This window comes from Lygodium microphyllum, chromosome 10 (assembly GCF_053477565.2).
Source record: "Lygodium microphyllum isolate KBCC chromosome 10, Lygodium_microphyllum_v1.1.10, whole genome shotgun sequence".
Taxonomy (NCBI): Eukaryota; Viridiplantae; Streptophyta; class Polypodiopsida; order Schizaeales; family Lygodiaceae; genus Lygodium; species Lygodium microphyllum.
Window position 1 is genome coordinate 74,422,784 of NC_141144.1, and position 22,086 is coordinate 74,444,869.

The 22,086-nt window shown below is 42.2% G+C and overlaps 1 protein-coding gene across 1 annotated transcript in view; it reads left to right on the plus strand.

The window, feature by feature from the left end:
• Positions 1-13,237: 13,237 nt before the first annotated feature.
• LOC148030170 (uncharacterized) overlaps positions 13,238-22,086 on the plus strand; it is a 28,723-nt gene continuing 19,874 nt past the window's right edge. Inside the window, exon 1 of the mRNA XM_087687368.1 lies at positions 13,238-13,571. Coding sequence (XP_087543494.1) covers positions 13,238-13,571 — 334 coding nt within the window. The remainder of the gene's footprint in view (positions 13,572-22,086) is intronic.

Here is a 22,086-nt window from a genome sequence, read left to right on the forward strand (position 1 = left end):
CAGGACATCCCTTGCTGAAAGTCGTCACTATACGCACATTGCTTATAGAAAGATGAATGCGGTTTAGATTGTAATCCACATTACAGTTCGTTTGCTTCTTGAAAGTACGACCTAATAGTGACATATTACTTGCTTCTTTAGTGTCAGGAAACACATGGAAGAAAGCTGGTAAACTTTCAGACTCGATAGAAACGACTACCTTGCACTTCCCTAGGAGTGAATAAGCATTACCCCCAAACGGGGTGAGTTTGGCATTAGTGGGCTGTAGTTTCGGTTGACCAATGTGTGTCCAATGGTCATGCGTCAAGATGTTGTAGTCGGCACCTTCATCAATCAAGGCATCGAAGGAATACGTCACTCCTGCTGTGACTGTGATTCGTAGATACGTCGGTGCCACTGCTTCTTTGTCCTGATCTGTAAGGTCGGTTATAGTAGCCATGCAGACGTTCATTGGGGGTTCTAGCATCGGTGGCTCATGTAATGGATGGGAAGGAGGATAGTATTTCTTTATGCGACTGCCATTAAAAAAGCCTATTCCTTCGCCTTCAGGTGTCTCTAACTCAACATTCCCTGTTCTACCAATCATGCGTACTCTGAAAGGCCCTAGCCCCCGAAACTTCATCTTCTGTTTATGTCCTTTTACAGAGTATAGCAAAACAAGGTCCCCTTGTTCAAAGCCTCGCTGTTTGACATGCTTGTCAAACCACATCTTTTGTCGAGCCTTCTCACAAATCAGAGAGTGAGTGGCAAGGAGTCGGGTCTCCGTTAGGCGCTCTAACTCCACTAAGCGATTGGTCCAAGCCTCTCTTCCCTCCCAACGCTCCTGGACTACTATCCTTAAGCTAGGGATGAAGAATTCTAAGGGTAAAATGGCTTCAGTTCCGTACGTCAGCCTAAAAGGCATCTGTCCTACCGCCATTTTATAAGCTGTGCGATAGGCCCACAAGGCCGCCATTAGCTTGTTGTCCCAGCCACTTCTTTTACTACATGAGTTTATCAATCTCCTCTTTTACTGCATGGGAATGTTTGGGATTCATGGGGTAAGGTCGTTGTTTCGTTGGCACTGCATCAGGGACCATTGGGATATTATGAGTCACAACCCTAGGGTCAACTCCCTTAAGTTCATCCAATGTCCAAGCAAATACGTCAATGTACTCTTGCAAGTGTGCAACAAGTTTGGTCTCCTCATCCTCCGTCAAGTCATCTGCAATGAATACATGTCTTGGCTTTTCACCTTTCCCAACCAAGTTAACTTCCTTGACTTTGGTGGGTCCCTCGATCGGTTCAGTTTGGCCTTGTCTTTTCGCACCTAGCAGAATCACCACTCTGTCACCCTTTTTAAATTTTGTAAACCGTTTGGGTAGATCCTGCGGTTTCTTTTGCCTTTCTACTTCTGAGTCCTTTGCTTGCTTCCTGGCCTCCTTCTTTAGCCTCCTGCGCCTTAGGTGGACTGTCAAGTCTCCCTTGGTGCGTTTGACTTTAGAAGGTTGTGGTATCTCGGGATCATCTTAGTGCTGACTTCCGACTTTGAGTACTCGCATCCCTCACTTGAGGAAGGTGTTTCCCCAAGGGGTCGTAGTTCAATAGGTGCATCCGTCTTGAGTACTAGGATTAACCATGGTCGTGCCACTCCTGCTTGCTTGTAATCCATGGCTCCTATGTGTTCTAGCCAGGATCTGTCACACTCCATTCGCATGACTCCTTTTTTGTTCTAACTGATCCTTCCTCTCCTAGGCCTCAAGTCTGCCCTGATTTGTTCTATCACTTTTCCTTCCGTATTGTACTCTATTGTATCTATCTCTTCTTCACTCTCCTCTCCCGTAGAGCGACAGTCCTCATACTCCTCATCATCAGAGTCCTGTCCTTCTAACTGCTCATCATCACCTATCACGTAGAGGTTTTAAGTTAGCAGCTAAGTTGCCTTCCAGTTTATTGGTCAGATACTCTACGATTTCTTAAAGCTCTAGTTTGTTGTTGGGGATATGGAACGAGGCTGGTTTGCCTGGGTTGAGTGAGCTTCCTGCCATCATGTAGAGTGGCACAATTGGCTCCTCAATTGGCATGGTTGCGGCTTTAGCAGCCTGCCGATATAGTTCTTCCTCATCCGAGAATGGTAGGTCAATGGTTGCCAAAACGTGCATCCAATCCCTCTCATCCTCAGGGCAAGGAATATATTTAGTGAGTGATCCATAGGGTTTGGTCGTTTGAGTATCACCTTTCAGCATAGCTGAGATGGCATCTAGGTCAACAGGGGTCGTCTTCCAAGTGTCCATCTCTACCCTTACTGCACTAGTTCTGTTCCCTAGGAAAATCAAACCATTGCCCCAGTCCTCAATGACACACGCATTCCTTATCCAAGGTCAGCCTAATAGTATGTCGTAATCCACTCCCTTCATGACAATGAAGTTTACGGAAAACTGCACACTGGCAATCTTTACTGGCCAATTCTTTAAGACCCCGAATGGTCTTACCTTCATTCCATTTGCTAACGTGATGTTAAACCTGGCAGTCTCTACAGGAGGGTTTTCCCATGCCTCTAAAACTGCATGGCTTAGTACACTCACACCTACGCCTGTGTCTACAATTCCTTTTTGTGTCATATCTCCTAAGGCTAGGACAGGTAAAACTGCATGCATTTCAGTGCCTTCCCAAAAAGCATCGATGTGCAAAGACTTAGGAGTTGAGTGTAGAGTTAGACTTGGGATCTGTGTAACCGCATCATGATCTTGCAGATCAGCACCCGCAAGTCCTATGTGTCCCTCCATCAAGTCTTTTAACTCATGCCATAAGGAATGATTCTACCTAAGCAGGTCTTCCAAGCTTAGAGTTACTGGAGTAGACAACAAGGTTGTGAGGAGGCTACTGGGCTCTTGTCTTCCCCTAAGGCTAGCATTTCTAGGCCATGCGTTCTGTCTGCCCTAGCAAGTTTCGCCTTGGCCTTGCTGCTGAGTTGCCCCCAGTGGTGCAGGTATGCTCGCAGCTTGTGGTTTTGCAGGTGAGACTGGTATGCTCACGCTGGAGAAATCGTCAATAGGATCTTCTAATATGGGTTCAGCATCCTTGAGGTGCTTTTGGGCATCCTTGACCCACTCCTTGACCTTAGCTATAGCCTCGAGCTGCCGTTTGGGATGGGGATATTCCCCTACCTTGGCACTCCCTAGCTCAGCTGTCTTAGGAGCTGAGGTCTCCGCCTCTGCGTCTGTGACCCTCTTTCCCTTTACTAACGTAGTCGCTTCCTCGGTTTTAAGAGTTATCTTTGCATTGGTTCTCTTTTTCCGTCTCCTCCCACTTTTCTTTCCTATTGAGGTTGCATCAAGGTTACTTGGCCCTGGCAAAGAGATGCCTGCCTATTTTGCTTGAGCTCGCATCATAACATGTAGTGGGATGGGTGTATCCTCACTGTCAAAGGTTTCCACTCCAAAAAGCCCCAAAGGCACTGATGGCATGTTGGCAGAGCTGGTTGATGGCTTCCGCCTAGGATAGTCATGAAACAGATGTGTGATTCCACACTCTGTGCATCGGAGATCCACTTTGTCCTTGTTAGCTTGTTCTCGTTCTGGGCAGCGTGATGAAATGTGGCCTAGGTGGCCGCAAGTCCAGCATGTGACAGGATCTTGGCTTGGCCCTCCAAAGCCTCTACCTCTTTCTCTTCCTAAAGCCATCACCGGCACTGGCCGATAGTCCATCAGGACTTGGTTGCCCTCCTCGTCATAGGATATGTACGGGTTGACATATGTTTCTTCCTCATTAGGATCCTCCACAAAGTGATTAGGAGCATCGCTAGATGGGTGGGTTACAAAAGGCCCTGGTGGTCTGGGTATACCAGTTGGGTTCATCTCCAGCCTAGGTACGGCAAGTCTTGAGTCGGCAGTCGGTGCTGGGAGAGCTAACTGGGCTCCCCTCCCAAAGAAATTGGATGGCCTATTACCTAAGTATGGAGGGTTGTACTGCTGCGCGTATGGGCAGTGCACTGCATCATGCCCGAATCTACCGCAATTTGAGCATGGACGAGATCTAGGATCTTGGCACTCAACTGGGAGGTGATTGCCGCCGCAGTATATACATTGTACATGCGATCTCACAGGATTCCTTACCAGCTCTTGCAACCGTGCAATCTCCATTCTCATTTCTGCCATCCCCTGGTCGTGGTCTACACTCTTTCCCTTATCCTGCACACTAGCAGTTGTTTTTTCCCCCGAAGTAGTTGATCTCTCAGGGTCCCTCTGGCTTGCACTCTCTTGGTTGGTAGTCCTCATGCTGCGTTCCCTGAGTTGATCATCTACGCGTATTGCCTCCTCGAAAACTCTAGCTAGCGCGTCTCGTTGCAAGGTGGAGTTACTGGCCAAAGCCTTGTAGAGCTCCTCACTCCGAATCCCGTTCATGAACACTGTAGACACTGCCCTCTCGATAGGTCGCTCATTGGCAGGGATTCTCTTGTAGAGGCTACGCACCTGAGTGACGTAAACCCTAATGTCTTCCTTCTCCCTTTGACTGATATTCATCAACCTAACGATGAGGTTATCCGAATACCCTGCCTTCGAAAACCTCTTAATGAAGAGGCCCTTAAGGCGAACAAAGTTCGTACGTTCTGCGTCATCTAGACTAGAATACCAGGTCCTCCCCTTATCGCCTAAGCACAGGCCGAAAGCTTGAGCTCGTCGCGCAGGGTCTGTAAGACTGTTTGCCTCATATACTTGCTCGAACTGCTCCATGAAGCTGTACGGGTCACTGCTAGGTTCGTATCTAGCTAGTTGTTTTGCTACGATGGGGATTCTAGCCTACCCTTTAGCCCCTTGCGTGACTCCCAATCCCGATAGTAGCGCAGTGGCTAGGGCAATAACACTCTGTTCAATGGACGTATTGTCCAAGAGTCGCTTTGCTACCAGTTCACTCAATGTCATGTCAGCCTCTACTGCCCGTTCCCTCTCTACATTCAGTCCAGATTTGGCCGCTCCAACTAGGTCTAGCACTCGTCTAGCCTCGTACATATCTACGTCTTGTTGTAGCCTTCTAGCCCTTTGCTCATGGTTGTAGGCAATTATGCCTTCTAGCGCTCTCTTGATTGCTCTTCTCTCTTCTTCCAGGTTTGCTACCACTTCCTCTAAATGTCTGCCCTGGATCACGGTTCTAGTGAGTAGATCGTAGTTGTGGACCAGTTCCTGGACTGAGGTTGGAAATTCTCCTAAGTCTAATTGGTCCTCTCCTCGTTTGCCTCTTAATCCCAACATTGTTTCTACTTCGAGCTCCATGAGGTTGTCAATAAATCCAAGCAGCTCCGGTAGCGTCCAATCCTCTATATTGTTTCTTTCCGTGTCTTCGTGTCTTCTCCAGGTTCTACTAGTAGGGCACTCAGGCACCTATCTAAGTCTTGGGGTCTTCTCCTACTAGTGGGTTCCTTAATGTTATAGGTATCCTGATGTGTTCCTTGTTATTTGAAAGCAACTGCAATCCTTATTCACACGTTATGCTTAGTGCTTTTGTGGTGCTTGGTGCGAAAACAGGCTTTTCTCTTTTCTTGCAGTGCAAACTTAGTGGAACACAAGAGTGAAGTGCTGATGCAGAAAGCGTTTAATGCGAACTCCACTCTGTTTCTCTCCACATTCTCAGCCTGATTTGAGTTCTAAGCTCGGTTCCTGGCTATTCTATGGTCTTTCTGAAGGTTTGTGTTGTGTTTTCTATTCTGCTCTAAGTTCGATTGGTCTCTGAGGTTCTAATGGTCAAACTGGGTCTTGGGGGTGTTCAAGGTTGTGTCCTGGGGGTCAGGTCTGTGGTAGAATCAACTAAAGATCCTTATTTTTCCTTTTGGCAGGATGGTCCGATTTCTAGAATCGGACTGTCCGATTCTGAGAATCGGACAGGGCTGGTCCGACTCTAGTAGTTGAACGGTCCGATTCTTGCAATCGGACAGTGTGGTCCGACTCCCTCAGTCGAACGGTCCAACTATGATGGGCGGTCCAAGTGCCACGTGGCACGTCCGATCGGACTGTCCGATTCTGGGAATCGAATAGGGCTGGTCTGACTCTAGTAGTCGGACGGTCCGATTCTTGGAATCGGATGGTCCGACTCCAAGACTCGGGTGGTCCGATTTTGGGAATCGGACCACTGACGACTGCGTCTGGCGGCAGGCGTGATTTCGACGCATTTCGATCCCACTTGATGCCTGCTACACACAATCACAAGAGACTTTCCAGATATGATTAGGGCACTAGAAGCACCAGACTCACCTGGAGCAGCACAAATCAATGGCACCCAGAATTGTGATAGCGCTCCCTCTTCCTGGTAACCTGAAGCTCTCTCTCTCTCTCTCTCTCTCATAAAGCTAACCAGTGAAATGAGGTTTGTCGTGGCCTCCCAAGCCTCTTAAGGTCCTTTCCTAGCACTGCAAAACCTTAAAGCCAGTTCCCTTTTCCCTGTTTTACCCAGAAATTTGAATCTAGTCCCCTGTTTCCCTGTTTCCAACAGCAGCCAAAACCTTTGTTTTCTCTTTTCTTAACCTAATCTAACCTTAATCTAGTGCAGCCAAAATGCAAAATAGAGATGCAGAATGGTAGTCCTACACTAATGCTTCCAACAAACCAAAACACTTGTTTCACGAATTAAAACCTCCTAAATCTCCTAGCTATCTCAAGCACCGGTTGGGGCTGCAAATCCTACTTCTATGCTCGATTTAATGCGCATGGCACTCAAGGCTCGATTCCGTCGGTCCCGACAACGAAACCAAAATGAAGGAGAGCTACAAGCTCTACCCCGAGACCTACGGACCACTTATTGCTCAAGTGTTTCGAACCGAGCGGCCACGGCTACCTCTCACATAGCCGATACGCAATGCCTACCTTACGAGTGTAGTGAGCTTACCTTGATGCTCGATCGAGTACCCTCCTCTTTCTTGCACACCGGTAGCTCCACGATCCTTGAGGCAAGCTCAAGCAACCTCAATCCCTCTCCAATGAGCTTCATCCTCTATAGCCACGCGCGAGACAAGAGAAGAGAAGAGAGGAGGGGAAGATAAAGAGAGAAGATGGAGAGCTTCTTCTCCAAGATCCCTCACTCTCACACAATCACTCCCTCACACTCTCTCAATCCCTCTCTCAAGCACAAGCAAGAAGGCAAGAAACAAGAGAAGAAGAAGAAGAAGCTTTGGCCACACACAAGAATGATCTTCTCATTCACTTTTTGAACTTTATATACATGCCCTACTTTTCATGGGCGGTCATCCTCTTTTTTACATGGCCGGCCATTAGCCTAGGCCCATTTCTCATTTCCCACTGTTCTAGTCTATCCTATTCATGCATACAATTCGCACAGGAGTGAGCCTGGCGCTCTTTTACAAGGATTCGGGAGCGCTTTCATACTTAATGGTGCGCTTTTTACTCTTTTACTTTCCTTGGGCAACTCTAAGACTTCCTGAGGGTCGTGCCCATGCTTTTAATTTTTTCAGGGTCTGGTTATCAGTTAAGGCGCCTTTTTCTTCCTTTTGTCCTGCGCCTTTTGCTATTTCCTTTTTTCCATTTCCCGCTCCTCTGTGCTGCGGTAAACACTGATAGAAGTAAGTATTGTACACCATCTACTTCAATGGATGTTAAGGAGGCAAGGTTGGGTTTGTCGACTTGTGGCTGTTCTGAAGAAGATGGCACATTGAGAGCCAACCCTTGCTTTGTCACCACTCGATGTTCCTCTTCAACATTTATGAGCTCTTCAATCGGTTCTTCTCCTATGTATGTGATAGAAACAACCTGTGGAGTTGTATCTTCATAGCTTTCCTCCTCTAGGGATGTATCCAATGCAAGGAGGTAAATTGACAATGCGCAATCACAGTCCATGAGATCCAAAGGTGATGTACCTGGTGCACTTCCCATGGGAACAATGTATACTCTATGCGAAGGATCCACATGGGCCAGGCATCTACTCACCACTTTTTGGTGGTTCTTCCCTGCCCGAAATACCATGAGCTGTTCCAGAGGCACCCAAATCATGTCAGATCCCTCGATGGAGTATGTGCATGTAGAAATGGTGCTCACAAAGTCTTCCAAAACCTAAAGGGAGGGATCCAGCAATGAGAGTATGCTTTCAAGGTTGAAGTTCTTAGAGAAAACCTGGAATATCTCGTCACCCTGGTTGGCAAAGATAGTCTCGTGGATCCACTCATCAAAGTGTGCGCGAGAATCCATCATAGCAGGTAGGAGGGATGTGGTGAATATAAAGAGATGAAGAGAGAAAGTGTGAAATGAAACAATGAAATAAGAACTAAACTAGTTCTACCTTAAAAACCTTAAGTTTTAAACCATTAAGGGTTGTTCGCATACGATATTTAGTTATGGCTTTATTTACATCTTTGTAAAGTTTACATGCATATATAAATGTGTTGATATGGAAGGTGTATAACAAGTGTATGATTTTGCATAAATACCATAATTTTTACATATTGCAAGTTTGTAAGCGACAATATTCTATTGGCCAAAAAAATCCAAAAATTTACAAGTGTTGGATATTACAACTTATGGTGTTGGGATTTTTAGAGAGACTCTACAATTTCTAAAATATGTGGAGCCACACACTTTCCGTTGGTAACAGTATCCTCAGCTCGGCTTTGAATTTTCCTACCATCTAGTTTAAAATAGAAGCTAACAGGTGGATTCTGCATTAACATTGTAATTTCCTAGCGCATTATACTCAAGGGCCAATCATCCTCCATTTGCAACACTTGGGGCTCGTGGCCCTCACAAATGATAGTAACATCCACAGCTGCACGTTCACGCATGTCTTGATCAAGGCACAACCATTTACCCTTGAGCATCCTCCATCTACAATACTTGAACACTAGGCATAAAGTTTGTTGTGCAACAAAGTACCTGTAATTGGAAAGGAAAGTTAGCCGATTCATCCCAAAGTAAGATAATAGTCAACTAAGAGAGAAATTTTTTACATGAAAGCCATGTCCCTTGTTGTGACTCGACACTCCACTGTGTTAGAACTGTGAGTTATTTTTTATGTCGAAGTTTTGCCTAGAATCCTTGTTACATAATCCTCTGATGTATTTTTTATGATGTATGTACTTTTGGTACGTCTCAAACCCTTACATTCCTTGAACATGTGTGCAAAAATTACAATCAGTATGAACCAGCTTAGATGTACATTCTTTGAGCCAGTGCTTGGCTTCATAGAAGTCAATATGTCTGTTGAAATTTTTGTGCTACACATGTGAAAAATGTCGCTCCTACACAATGGCCATTCTATGCTATTAAGATTCGATATGTGCATATACTCAAGGGTTCCATATTCTCGACTCCCCTTGGGTAATATATACTTGGAGTCATAGAAAAAAACAAGGTCCTCTGCGAGTTGCTTAGTTGTATGCCCCTCAAAGAGCAATCTACCAATTTCGAGGTGGTAACACTTAAAAGAACTAGTGAAACTCTCAACATTTTGCCGCTCATAGCAATCCGAAGGGTATATTTCTGTAAATACAAGACAAGTTGTTACATAGGTATCATGAAAGTTCTCATTCTCAATGAGTTGCAAATACTTACTGTTTGCAATGTTTCATTGAAAGAGCACATTGGGCGCAATGTGTATTTGTTTTTGCATGAATACATGTTGTACAAACGCCTCTGTTACAAGGTGAGAATCAACATTCCTTTGTCTGAGAGCTAAAATTTTACCCTTCCAGTGCTTTGATACATCTGCAATTGCAAATGCTTTCACCCTGAAAGCTCCCTTCATACTTGGATGCATATGTACCCAAGACGAGCAATGATACGTATCAGTGATCCAATTCCCTTCTTCATCTTTTCTGTTACGTACTTCTATCGAGAGAATGCTTGTTCTTCTCTCAGGCATTATAACCTGCGCATTAGATGTAAAGAAGTAGGTATTAACCCCTAGATGTTTACACTTTTGTAAACAGACATAAACATCTGTATCAAAACTCATGTGGATATATACATCAACACAAAGTATAGATTTAATTTCAAGACATCACTTTAATCATACCATTTACATGAAATAATATGAAAAGAATAGCATAAGAATACTGAGAGAATTTTTGCCAAAATAAATTTTATTATAATGAAGAGGAGTCTGATTTGACTCAATACATTGTATGAAATGTGGGTATTATAGAGTAGTTGTTACAAGGATATCAGCCACATGGCATGCAAATCTTAATAGGCACATTGGATTGACACCTGAGATATTCTAAGACTCAACACATTGTGTGTTATATGGATGATATAATACAAGAGTTTCATGGATCATTGCCAATTGGCATGGAGATCCAAATGGACACATAGGACCAATAAAGCAGAGGATTTTTGAACCATCAACTTCCAACAGATCCATATCATCCAACACAAAGGAATCACTCACCACATCAAAATAGTTGATGGAGAATTATATGCTTCACCTAAACCTTGTACAATACCTGCATATACAAAAAAACACCTGCATGAATCCCTTTTAACAAAAATACTTGCATGAATCCCTTTTAGGAAAGAATATTTAGATAACTGCATGAATAGAAGCAATACAAAACAGGGCCAATTTACTTATAAGCTGATTTGCTGAAGATAAGATTGAATCATTGCTAATCAAAACCCATTGCAAATGATGGACATAAGAAAACATCAATCCCATCAAATATAAAAGTCACAAATTAAATGAATAAATTTTGGCACCACAAAATATGGTAGATTTACCTGTAAATTGAGCTACAGAATCTCTGCTCTACCTTGTGTTAAGTGTTGCAACAACAATTGATCCTTAAGTTAGAACTAGCATCAAACCCTATTGTAAAGATAGTAGAAAAGGGATAGTGCAGAGAGGAAGAAAGAGAGAGTTTGTGTGAGTACGTAGGAGAGAGAAAGAAATGAGCACCTATCCAATCTTGCCCAAATTGATCTCTGCAAAAGACAATTTTGCAAGAGTTAGTATTTACATGAAGGTATACTGGAAAAACAATAGAAAAGAGGAAACATAGATAGAGAAAGAGAGAGAGGGAGAGAGAGATAAGCACTTATGCAATGTCACCCAAAATGATCTCTGCAACAAAACAACAACAAGGGTTAGAACTAACATTGTGTTGTATTGAAAAGATATCAACAAAAAAAAAAAACAGAGAGAGAGATTAACACCTTTGCCTCTTGCTCCAAATAAACTCTGCAAGAAAACAACAATTAGAACCAACATCAATTTCTATTGAAAACACAACATAAAAGAGAAACAACACATAGAGAGAGGGGGGAAAGAAAGGAGAGAGAGACGAGCACCTCTGTCTCCTACCCCAAACAACCTCTGTAATAAAACAACAACAACGGTAAGAAATGATATCAAATCCTATTGAAAAAATAGCAAACAAGAGAAAATTCAAAGAGAGATGGGCACCTGTGTTTTGCCCAAAATCTAGAGCTGCGTGGAGAAGAAAGCGCAGAGGTAAGCAAAACGCTCAAAACCCTAATTACTCTCAGTAGGGAGCTTCAATGGAGACAAAAATTCACGAGTATAAAGAAGAGAGGGAAAGTGGTATGTTGCTCAACTTTTGGGTCAAACTAATTTCGTGAGAGGAAAAAAAACCGAAATTGAAAATTCTCCAAAAAAAGGGGAAAAATATGAGGTGAGAGAAACTCAAATTTTGTGTACTATTCATTCTCCCTTTTTTTAATCCCCCACTAACCCTTTTTTTAATAGAAAACACAAGATTTGGAGAGAGAAGATTCACCCTCCATGGAAGTCAACATCTAGCCTTCCTATTGGACAATCCAAAAGGCCCACATCTTAAACTATATTATTTATAAGGGCCCATTTGTGAGTTCATTTTTTTCCTAATGCTCCTTCATCAATCATCATTGAAGCATGTGGCAACAACGGAGTCCATATGAAGCTAGCAGCTCATCCTACATTGAAGCATAGTAAAATTGGGAATTTCTATGGATCTTTATAGCTAAAGACAGTCCATCTTCGTATGAGGAATCTACATCAACTACATTCATCATTCACAAGAATATGAGGTATTTTAAATCATCTTTAATCTCTCCCTTTTGAATCCAACTGCTAAGCTAATCCAATTGATGAATGAGGGATTAAAATGATTCAAATTTCCAATTATTCTCTTAAAAGCACTTCATGAACAATCCATTTAGCAACCCTAGTGATTAATTACTAATTGATCACTTATATTCATTGAAAATAATCACTTCCAATGTTCAATTTCTCACCCATTCTTCTCTAACGTGACATTGAACTGTTTTCCTTTTGTCTCATTGCCTTGAATTTTTTTAAAAAATTTCCAATGGTAAGTGAAATACAATTGTAAAGCAATGAGTCATTGTTGTAGGTATTCCTTACCTAATCTCGCTTCATTTTCATTCCAACTTCTTCCAAGTTCATTCATATTATGAAATGACAATCAAATCCTTTCCAATACATGCATTTCATGTTGTTTTCCTAATCTAGCATTGATATGCCATGTCTATACCCACGAGGAAAATTGGATGTCGAGCGAATTGGTAGGACAAAAGAGAGGTGACCCTCCCCTACTAACAAGGACATTGAAGGGGAGCACAAACCAACTTGGGAGGGAAATTTGCACACCCCTCAAGTCTCGGATCCCATGCATTTAAAGTTTAGGTGCAGGTACCACTTCATAGGCACAAGAATTCAGCCTTCAGCATGGTGTGTTTGGCATGGGGTACATGATGTGAAGGCAAATGTATGGCAACATAATGCAATGCTATTGGCAATTTGGGACAGAGTTATGCTGAGCAATATGTATGCTACGTCTGGCATTTGAAACTTGGGTCAGTAATAAAGAGTTGGAGCAGAGATTTCAAGCAAGTTCCATTGATTGGATCCTTATTTTGCAGTCTACAGTAGGATTTTTCAATATTTTGGGTTACTTGCAGAGGTTATTATCAGTGTGGGCATATGTATGGAGTTGCTTTGTAGGTCTACATAGTTGGTACATGCATGAAATGGATGGTACAAGTCATTAAATGACCAAAACAAAGCATTCACAGGTTGCAGGAAATTCCAAACAGCTATAGTAAATTGCTTATAGAAATTTCTGTACTTAACCATTTTCAACACTTGATAGCTCATTTGAAATGGGACATCCTAAGCTTTATAGAAAACCAAGAAGTTGGTCATTTGGATCATTAGAGCTCAAGATATTTGAGTTTTTCTTCTGCTAAACACTCAGGACAGGACGTCACCTATGGCTAAAAATAAAAGAAAGGAACCCATCATGGATACCATCAGTGAAGGATTAAGGGACTATCAGTTGGATAAAGAGCGTGAAGCTTCACAAGAGGCTATTTACCTTGAGAACCATGATAATGAGGAGCTAGAGATAAGTTCAACACATGCTGCAATAAACAAACAAGTGAATGGGGTTGGCCTTACTCATGTCTCTACTGATTCTAACAGTTTTCAACAACTCTCCAACGACATTAAGGATATGAAATCGGGCATTGATAAGCTTGTGGCTCTCTTGAGTGAGAGGATATTACCTACAGCTATTCCAAATGCTCCCAAGTCTTCCCATTGTCCAAGAGCAGTCGAAGTCCATAACTCCCAAGGTTGTTGGGCACTTTGAAGTTGGAGAGCCATCAAGATCTCAGCCCTCTCATTTTCAACCTCAAACTCAGCCTCTTTATCAACCCAAGACCTACACTAGCCCTCATGGACAGGATTTGGAAGATAAAAATCATGCTAATTCAAGGCTTGATGATGACACACATGGATGCCATCCTTTTTACAAGTCTTTTTATGGACAACCATCTACAATCCCTAAATCTACACATGAAGAGAAAGCTGAAGAACAAAGGTCTTATCATGGTCAAGCAAGTGGAGGTAATAATTCTCATGGGCAGCATCCTTACAATGGACATGGTCATGTAAATTCAGTTCCAAATTCTTATGGACAGCAACACCATGTCAATAATAATCATGGATATAATCATCCTTCTAAACAAGGCCCTCATTCAAATCAGTTTTGGCCTCATCAATTGAGTGGACAACAACCACCAATGAATGCCACACCAAATATACACTCTCTAATGTATGTACATCAAGTCTATGGATAGCCTCATGTTGTTGGCAACTCTTTCTCTCCGTCGCAAGGACAATTTAATCAACCAAATGGGTTTGCAAATATTCATGGACAACAACAACCATACGTTCATGGAACATGGAATAATGATGTTCAAATACAAAATTCTTTTGGTCTAAACTTTTATGGACAGCAACACAATAATGGCCACTGTCATCAATATGAGCGGGAATACAAGGAGAAAATAACCATTTCTAGTTTCAAGGGTGAAAATCCATCCCCTACCAAATTAGAAGAATGGTTTGACAAGCTTGAGATGTATTTTTCTTTGTGTCCTATACTGGAGAATGCAAACACTTTGTAGCCTTACATTTGGAAGGATATGCACACACTTGGTGACGGTACATGTCAAGGATTGGTAATGAATTCTCAACATGGGATGCATTAAAGTGGGCAATGATCGAATTCTTTGTATCTCCTATTAAAAAAGAGAAGTTAGAATTGAGTGGTATGCTCTTGAGCAAAGGGGATTATCAGTTAGAGATTATTCTAACCAATTCCTTAACCTCTCTATGTATGTGGATGGAGTATCTGACAATGCCAAGCTAAATAAGTATATATTTGGGCTTGAATCTTCTCTATTTCCAGAAATGGGAACTATGAAACCATCCTCTTTACAAGTTGCCATACAACTGGCTGAAAGGTATGGTAAAAAATACAAGAATTTTTAGCAAAGAACAGGGCAATATTTTCAGCCAAACCAGTCCATTAGAATAGCTCCAAATTATGGGCAATCAAAGACTTAATTTTAGCAAGGAGGGAAGCCAACAAATACCTATAGCAAGATCCCTACATTTCCTACTGTTTATGGACCAAAACAGGGCAGTAATTTTAGATTTAATGCTAAAAATAGATCAAATGGAAAGAGGGTTGAAATTAGTGGCAAAAACTCAACTCTTATGCAAGGAAAGCATGTGTCTAATGACAAGATGAAGGACATGTACACAAAAGGTCTATGTTTCAAATGTGGGAAGAAATGGTCTCCCGATCACAAGACAAAATGCAAAGCCAAGAATGTCAAAGTGAGCAAGATCTTTGAAGAGGAATTGGATGCTGAGGCAAATGAAGGAAATCTATCTCAGCTTGATTGCTTACCCACACTTGAGGAGATGCATGACCATGATGATGGTTTCCATGAAGAATTATATGATCGTATGGATGGTTTTCCATTCGACCTGGGTGGTTACTTCATGGATGATGCTTTGAAAAATTTGGATTCATTGAAGCTTTGTTCTATCTCCTGTGATTCTTGGAATGGTTCCAAAGGGGACAATACATTATACCTTAAAGGCTACATTAATGGAAGAATTGCTCATATTCTTATTGATATCGAGAGTACACATAGCTTCATTAATACACAGTCTCTTGATGGGCTGAAGTTGTATAGAAATGCCTTTATCACTAAGAATCCAAGTGGAAAATGGAGCTTATGAGAGTAGTAACGAGATTGTACCAATGTTCCCATCACTTTATCATCATCTTGTATCACTTTGGTGAATCTTATTGCCTTGGAGATGGGTCCCATTGTTGTCATACTTGGCTGCAATTGGTTGAAAAGTATTGACAGGTTTACTATGGATTTGAATAGGCTAGAAATGGAATTTCAATGGCATGGAAAGAAAGTTATTCTTCAAGGGATTGAGAAGAAGAAGCTAGAGGTGATCAACACTAAGAAGATTAAGAGAGAAATCAATGCAAAGGCATGTATGTTCACCCTTTTCTTGTCAAAGATTGATGAGGATCAACTTCAAACAGGCCTCTACTCCTTCAAAAGATATGTATCCTTGTCTTTCCAAATTGTTGAAAGAGTATAATGATTTATTTCAGTCACCTACCTCTCTTCCTCCAAAGTGTGAAGTAGATCACCCCATTAACTTACTTCCAAATATCAAGCCTATCAATAAACCTCCATATTGTCTTTCAAAGGTGGAAAGAGAAGAATTTGAGCGCCAAGTAAAGGAGCTACTTGGAATTGGACTTATACAACCAAGTCAATCTCCCTTTGCTTCTCCCATTCTTCTAGTCAAGAAGAAGGATGGTTCATTCCGCATGTGCATAGATTATCGAGATTTGAACAATGCCTCTATCAAAAATAGGTATCCAATACCAAGGATTTCTAATCTTTTGGATGAATTGAAGGATGCCAAGGTCTTTTCAAAGATCAATTTGCGATCGGGATACCATCAAATATGCATGAAAGAGAGGGATGAGTACAAGATTGCATTTAGGACCGAGAGGGGATTGTATCATTTCATAGTTGTACCCTTTGGTCTTTCAAATGCTCTAGCCACATTCCAAGCTTTAATGAACAAGATACTTCAGCCACTTTTGTTCAAGACAGTTTTGGTGTTCTTTGATGACATATTGATATATAGCAAGGACAAAGAAGAGCATTTACAATATGTTAGAGAAGTTTTTGACATATTGAGGAGTCACAAGTTGTTTGCTAAAGCAACCAAATGCACATTCATGGTCAAAGAAGTAGAATACTTGGGACATATTGTTGGAGAAAATGGCAAGGTTGACCCGAAAAAGTTCCAATGTGTGAAAGATTGGCCTAGTCCAACAAATACCACTTCCTTGAGGGGTTTTCTTGGCTTATCTTCTTTCTACCAAAGATTTATCAAGAATTATGATCATGTGGCTGCACCATTAACCGATAGGTTAAAGAAATAAACTTTCTTTTGGGATGAAATGGCCGACAAGAGCTTCAATGAGCTGAAGCAACTCCTCATTTCAACACCCATATTGGTTTGTCCCAACTTTTCTAAGGTCTTTTTGATCTATACAGATGCTAGTGGGAGATGATTGGGGGCTATTTCATTACATATGAGAGCAAAAAAATTGATGAAAAAGAGAGACAAATACATATGATGGGACCTAAAATGGGTCGGCACTGGCTATAGCACTAGCCGGACCTCTGACATGCACAAGACAACCCCACAGCCTCGCAGTCAGGAGCGTCTACAGGACACGTTGCCCTGCCATCGTACGTACATTTTGCATTTGTATCATGTTTTGTAATCCAACCCTTAATCTTCTCAGACTCCTTAGAGGGAGACCCTACACATTTTGGTGTAATTCACCACGTAGAACAACATAGGAGGCACTCCTCGACTAATTGCCGGGGGCCCACTACGACCCTCCTACACCTTGGGGATTGGCTCCTCGATGCGTCGCTAACACATATAACACATACGAAACATACTCCGCTCTTGGTACCAATATTATATCGTTCCAAGAATGTACCAGTGTCCTCACTTACTTGTCCCCTCCCAGGGGGTCCACTAGGGTTTACTGTATGGTGCCACGTGAGTGTAAGGGAGGGGGGCTATTTAAGGGAAGGAAGGTACATTTTATAAGGTAAGGTCCCATAAATAGGGGGTAGATAAGGGGTATTTTCATATATTCCTTGTACGCAGGTGATGTCTCCTTAATACTACTAGTGAATCCCCCATGGTCCACTTGGACCCACCGTCTAGACCTACAGCTTGGGTGCCTTACTCTCTCCAGCGTGGGTCATTTATAATATAATCAAGTGTTATACATACTAGGAATAGATACCATGTGTATATGATTCATGCAAAAGTGAATGCATTATTGTGCACAAAAAATTGGGGTTTAAAATCAGCCTATGTATCGTGCAAAAATAACACTTTTAATAAATTTCTGCTAATATGCAATGCTTCGTTGTAGGAACCTAGCACCAAGGCGAACCTCGTGTTGCTAGATCCATTATTTTCAAATAAACCGCATCCTAAATGTTATGAATAAAGAGAACAATCAAACTTTGTACTATTTCAACACTTAAACTATGGTATAAGATCATCCTCCCCCTCACCGTTTAAATTTTGCTACGGTGCATAGGCATAGAGGTTGTTTTATGTATTTTTTGTATGTAAAAGCAATAAAGACGCACTTTAACAAAAAGGAAAAGGGCCAAAATGAGGCTTAACCTCATGCTTCAGCCCCGTTAGACATTCACATACATAGATCTTATTTTTCCTTTTTTTCGAACACAAGAAACCCATTTTCTCTATTTTTCCTATTTATTTTTAATAACAAATATGTATTTTTTGGTTTTTTTTTCTAGTGAATGATCATTGGAATTGAAACTCAACATTTTTCCTTATTTTATTCCATGTCCACTCATTTTTTCCCAGTCAAAATCAAAGAAACTATCAATTTTCATCAAAATTAGTGTTTTTTCGGGTTTTGAAAATTTATAATTGCTGTAAATCAATACGGGTTCTACATAACAGTGATTGCAGCCCTCAAACATAATGCAAGGAACATTCAAATAAAATTTCAGCCCATGTGCACACCATTTAGACCATGAACGATAAAAAACAAGCAAAATTCTTTCATAAAATAGAGCATACTACCTTTTTGTGTGTTTCAGGTTTTTTGAATATTTAATTGGGATTGTGTATCAACCAACCAGCCATGGATTTTAGCATAGATCTTCAGCCTTTAGCCTCCTCATCCTCTTAGAACAATCTGGTGCCTCTCGGACAATCATCCATCTCCCGATTCTCTTCTTGATTCTTGCCACATGAAGTGCCTCTTAAGGAGACAGAGAGGGAGGAGAGAGAAAGACTAAATTCTGTTCTCCACAACCAGGCAACCATTCCACGTGTGGTCTAGAGCGATAGGAAGGGAAGATTGAATGTAGATCAGGTATCAACTCAGTTGGGGGGGTTGTTTGCAACCCCCATAGCCCCCTCTCCATCAAGTGTTGAAAAATGGTGCCTTCTCCCTGCTCGCTCGAAAAAAATGCCCCCCCCCACAAATTCGTTTTTTCTAGGAGGCCCGCAAAGGGAGCCCCCAAAATTCATGACTTTTGGCCTCTCTTAAGTCCTTTCTCACTTGGCCTTTTGGCCTTAGCCTCTCGGGCACTCCCTCTCCATCGTCCGGTACCTGAATTGAAGTCCAAAAAATCTTGGGCGTCCATCTTGAAGTCTTCCACTGCGGACATCTCCCAAGGTCTCGTCTGGCACACCCAAAAATTATGAAAATTCACCAACTCTCGTCTAGTAGGTCTTTTAAGCACTTTCGGGCATTACCGCTTAAAATCGTACTGATTGTAACTGCCGCCTTCGACGAAGTCTATTTTTCCCTGTGTAATAAGATGCTACATGATTAAAGATGGGTCATTGAAAAGGCTAACAAGGTGTCATCATGTAGAGATGGGCATATAAAATGGCACAATAGATTGCCACAGTTATGGAAGTCAAAGATCCCCTATTAGGACAAGGTCTTTATTTGGAGAAGTCCCTTCTGGTATTTGGTGCAATGACACAACATTGTTGGTGACCATTGTGTATTTGGCACTACATGTGTGAAATTCGCATCTCATCTATTTGTTTCTTGCCTAATTACTCACCATATATGGGCCTTTATTTCTAGGGTTTAGACTTCAATAAAATCCCAAAGAATTGATTATGGCAGATAGAACTTGGAAAGATTACCCCAAACTAACACTTTGTAGTTACAACATTCTCATTTGTTTCAATTTCTTACGTTGGATTGGACTTTGGCACATTTGGTTTTTTAGGAATGCTTTTATCTTTGACCTACCTCTGGATTAATGAGCATATTACTCCATACATTGATTGCGAGTGAAGCATTGATATTGTTACCTATCATTTCTTGACAACAATACCCTATACCAAATGATTCTTGTGACAACCACCACCATGGTGTTTGATAAACCTTTCTTTGCCAATGCATGAGCAATGTATACCTTTTTTTTTCATGTAACATGAATTAATAGGGTAAATGTAATACATTGAGTTATATCTCTTAAGGCCACTATTGGTAGGATTGCATGCATTTTAGTCTCTTCCTGGTGCACAGATCGGACGCCGTATGCACGCGTAGTGAGCGTCAGAAGGTCCCCAAGAACAAAAGAACTCTACTTTTTACACAAAAACCAATGAAGAAAGCTTGCATGACATGAACAAGAGACCAATTGGGTGCAATCTCCCCCCATGCCTTGTGTGAGCGCTCCACAAAGCATGTATTTTATATATTATTCATCTTCAAGCTCAAATAATAGCCCAATTTACAAAATAGCACGCTTTAGCTTTTGTGTTTGCTTTTGTGCCACTAAAGAATTAAAGCTATTGGGTGCCCAAGAAGTCAGGCGGTACCCAAATACAATGTCCAATACAAATATTTAAATCGTGTGCCCATGCGCATTGTGGGAGCTTTCGCTCAACTGCCAAGACCCACGGACCGCTTATTGCTTCAAGCGTTTCAAGCGAGCTCTAATGGCTATCTCTCACCTAGCCGACACGCCGTCGATCCTACGAGTGTAGTGAGCTTACCTTGATGCCAATGTGAGTAGCCTCCTCTCTTGCACACCTCGGTAGCTCCACGATTCTCGATGCTAGCTCAAGCATCCTCAATCCTCCTCCATCTCCAAGCTCCATCCTCCATAGCCGTGCGCACAAGAGAAGAGAGGAGAAGAGAAGAGAAGAAGAGAAGAGGAGATGGTGAAGAGCTTCACCCTCTTGATCCCTCACTCCCACACACTCACTCCCTCACACTCTCACACTCCCTCTCTCAAGAGCACACACCTGCAAGAAAGAGAGAAGAAGAGAAGAAGATGAAGACTCATTTTGCCACACACCAAAAGAATGAGATTCTCATTCACTTTTCAACTTTATATACAAAACCCTAAATCCCTTTTGGGCGGTCATCCCCTCTTCCCCTTTCTTACATGGCCGGCCGTAGCCTCGGCCATTTTTCCCATTGTCCTTCTCTCTCCCTAGCTTCCTTTCCACCGCCCGTCTACATTTACAAATTGCACGGGTGAGAGCTTGGTGAGAGCCCGACGCTCCTTGACTTAAACCATGATGCGCTTGCGCTCTTTTACAATAGTTTTGACTTGCGCTTTTCCTTGTGCGCCTTTGTCTTCAGTTTCTCATTGCCTTGGCCTTTGTCTTTGTCTTCTGTTTTAGCTTTCCGGATTTTCCACCGTCTGGCACTCTTTTACAAGATTTCAGGATGTGCCTTTGTATTTTAAAATGCACCTTTCTCCTTTTGCATTTGCCTTGGACTTTTAAGGTTGCCCTTGCGCTTTTGGCCTTTCCTCCTCTTCTTTCTTTAGTCGAGCTACCTTTTTTCCGCCTTTGCCCTGCGTCTTTTCTATTTCCTTTTGCTTTCTTCGTGTTGGGGTTAACATTACCCCCCTCCTAGACGAGTGCCAGTCCCATGGCACTCATCGTCGTAGGTAGCAGGCGGTAGCATGCACCGAAGACATGGGTGGCAAGGACGGAGGTGGTTGCCATGGCGGAGTGTTGGTAGTGGTGGGGAGGAAGGGCATTGGGGGCATGTTGGTGGGTTAAGTGGTGGTAGGTGGTAGGGCAATGGGAGTTGGTGGTAGGTCTATTCTTTGGGGGGGTTGCACTGATGGAGTACAAGTGGCAGTTTGGTGAGGATTTTGTACATGATGATTCGTGGTAGGCTTACCGGGTGATAAGGATAGGAATTCAGAGTTGAGTGTGGATGAAGAGTGAATGACACCTTCATTGGATCTGCAATACCTGCAATTGAAAAACCTCTCATGTGGTCTCTCCCTAAGGGGTAGTGCTAGTCTTCTTTATCATGCATAAGACATATTTTGATTAGTTTGGGAGACAGGTCGAACTCTAAGCAAGCCTGGAGTATTGTCCTGCACTTGAGGACCCAAACCATGTATAGGTTATAGTGTGAATATTAAGTGAGTACATGTGCATATTTAGGTATTACTTAGTTAGAAGACTGTCAGTTTGGTTCCTTGTATAGCAATGGGCAGTGAAGCAAGGGGCTAAGTTGATGGAAAAACTTGTCGATGAAGATGGGGAGTACACTTGAAGAGTGCTTGAGACATCATTATGGTCTTGTCAAGGCAATGTAGCATAATTGAGCTCCTTGATGTCTTAGCTGTTGGTAGCTAGTGGCTATTTGTAGTGCTTGAAAAGTATGGTGTACTT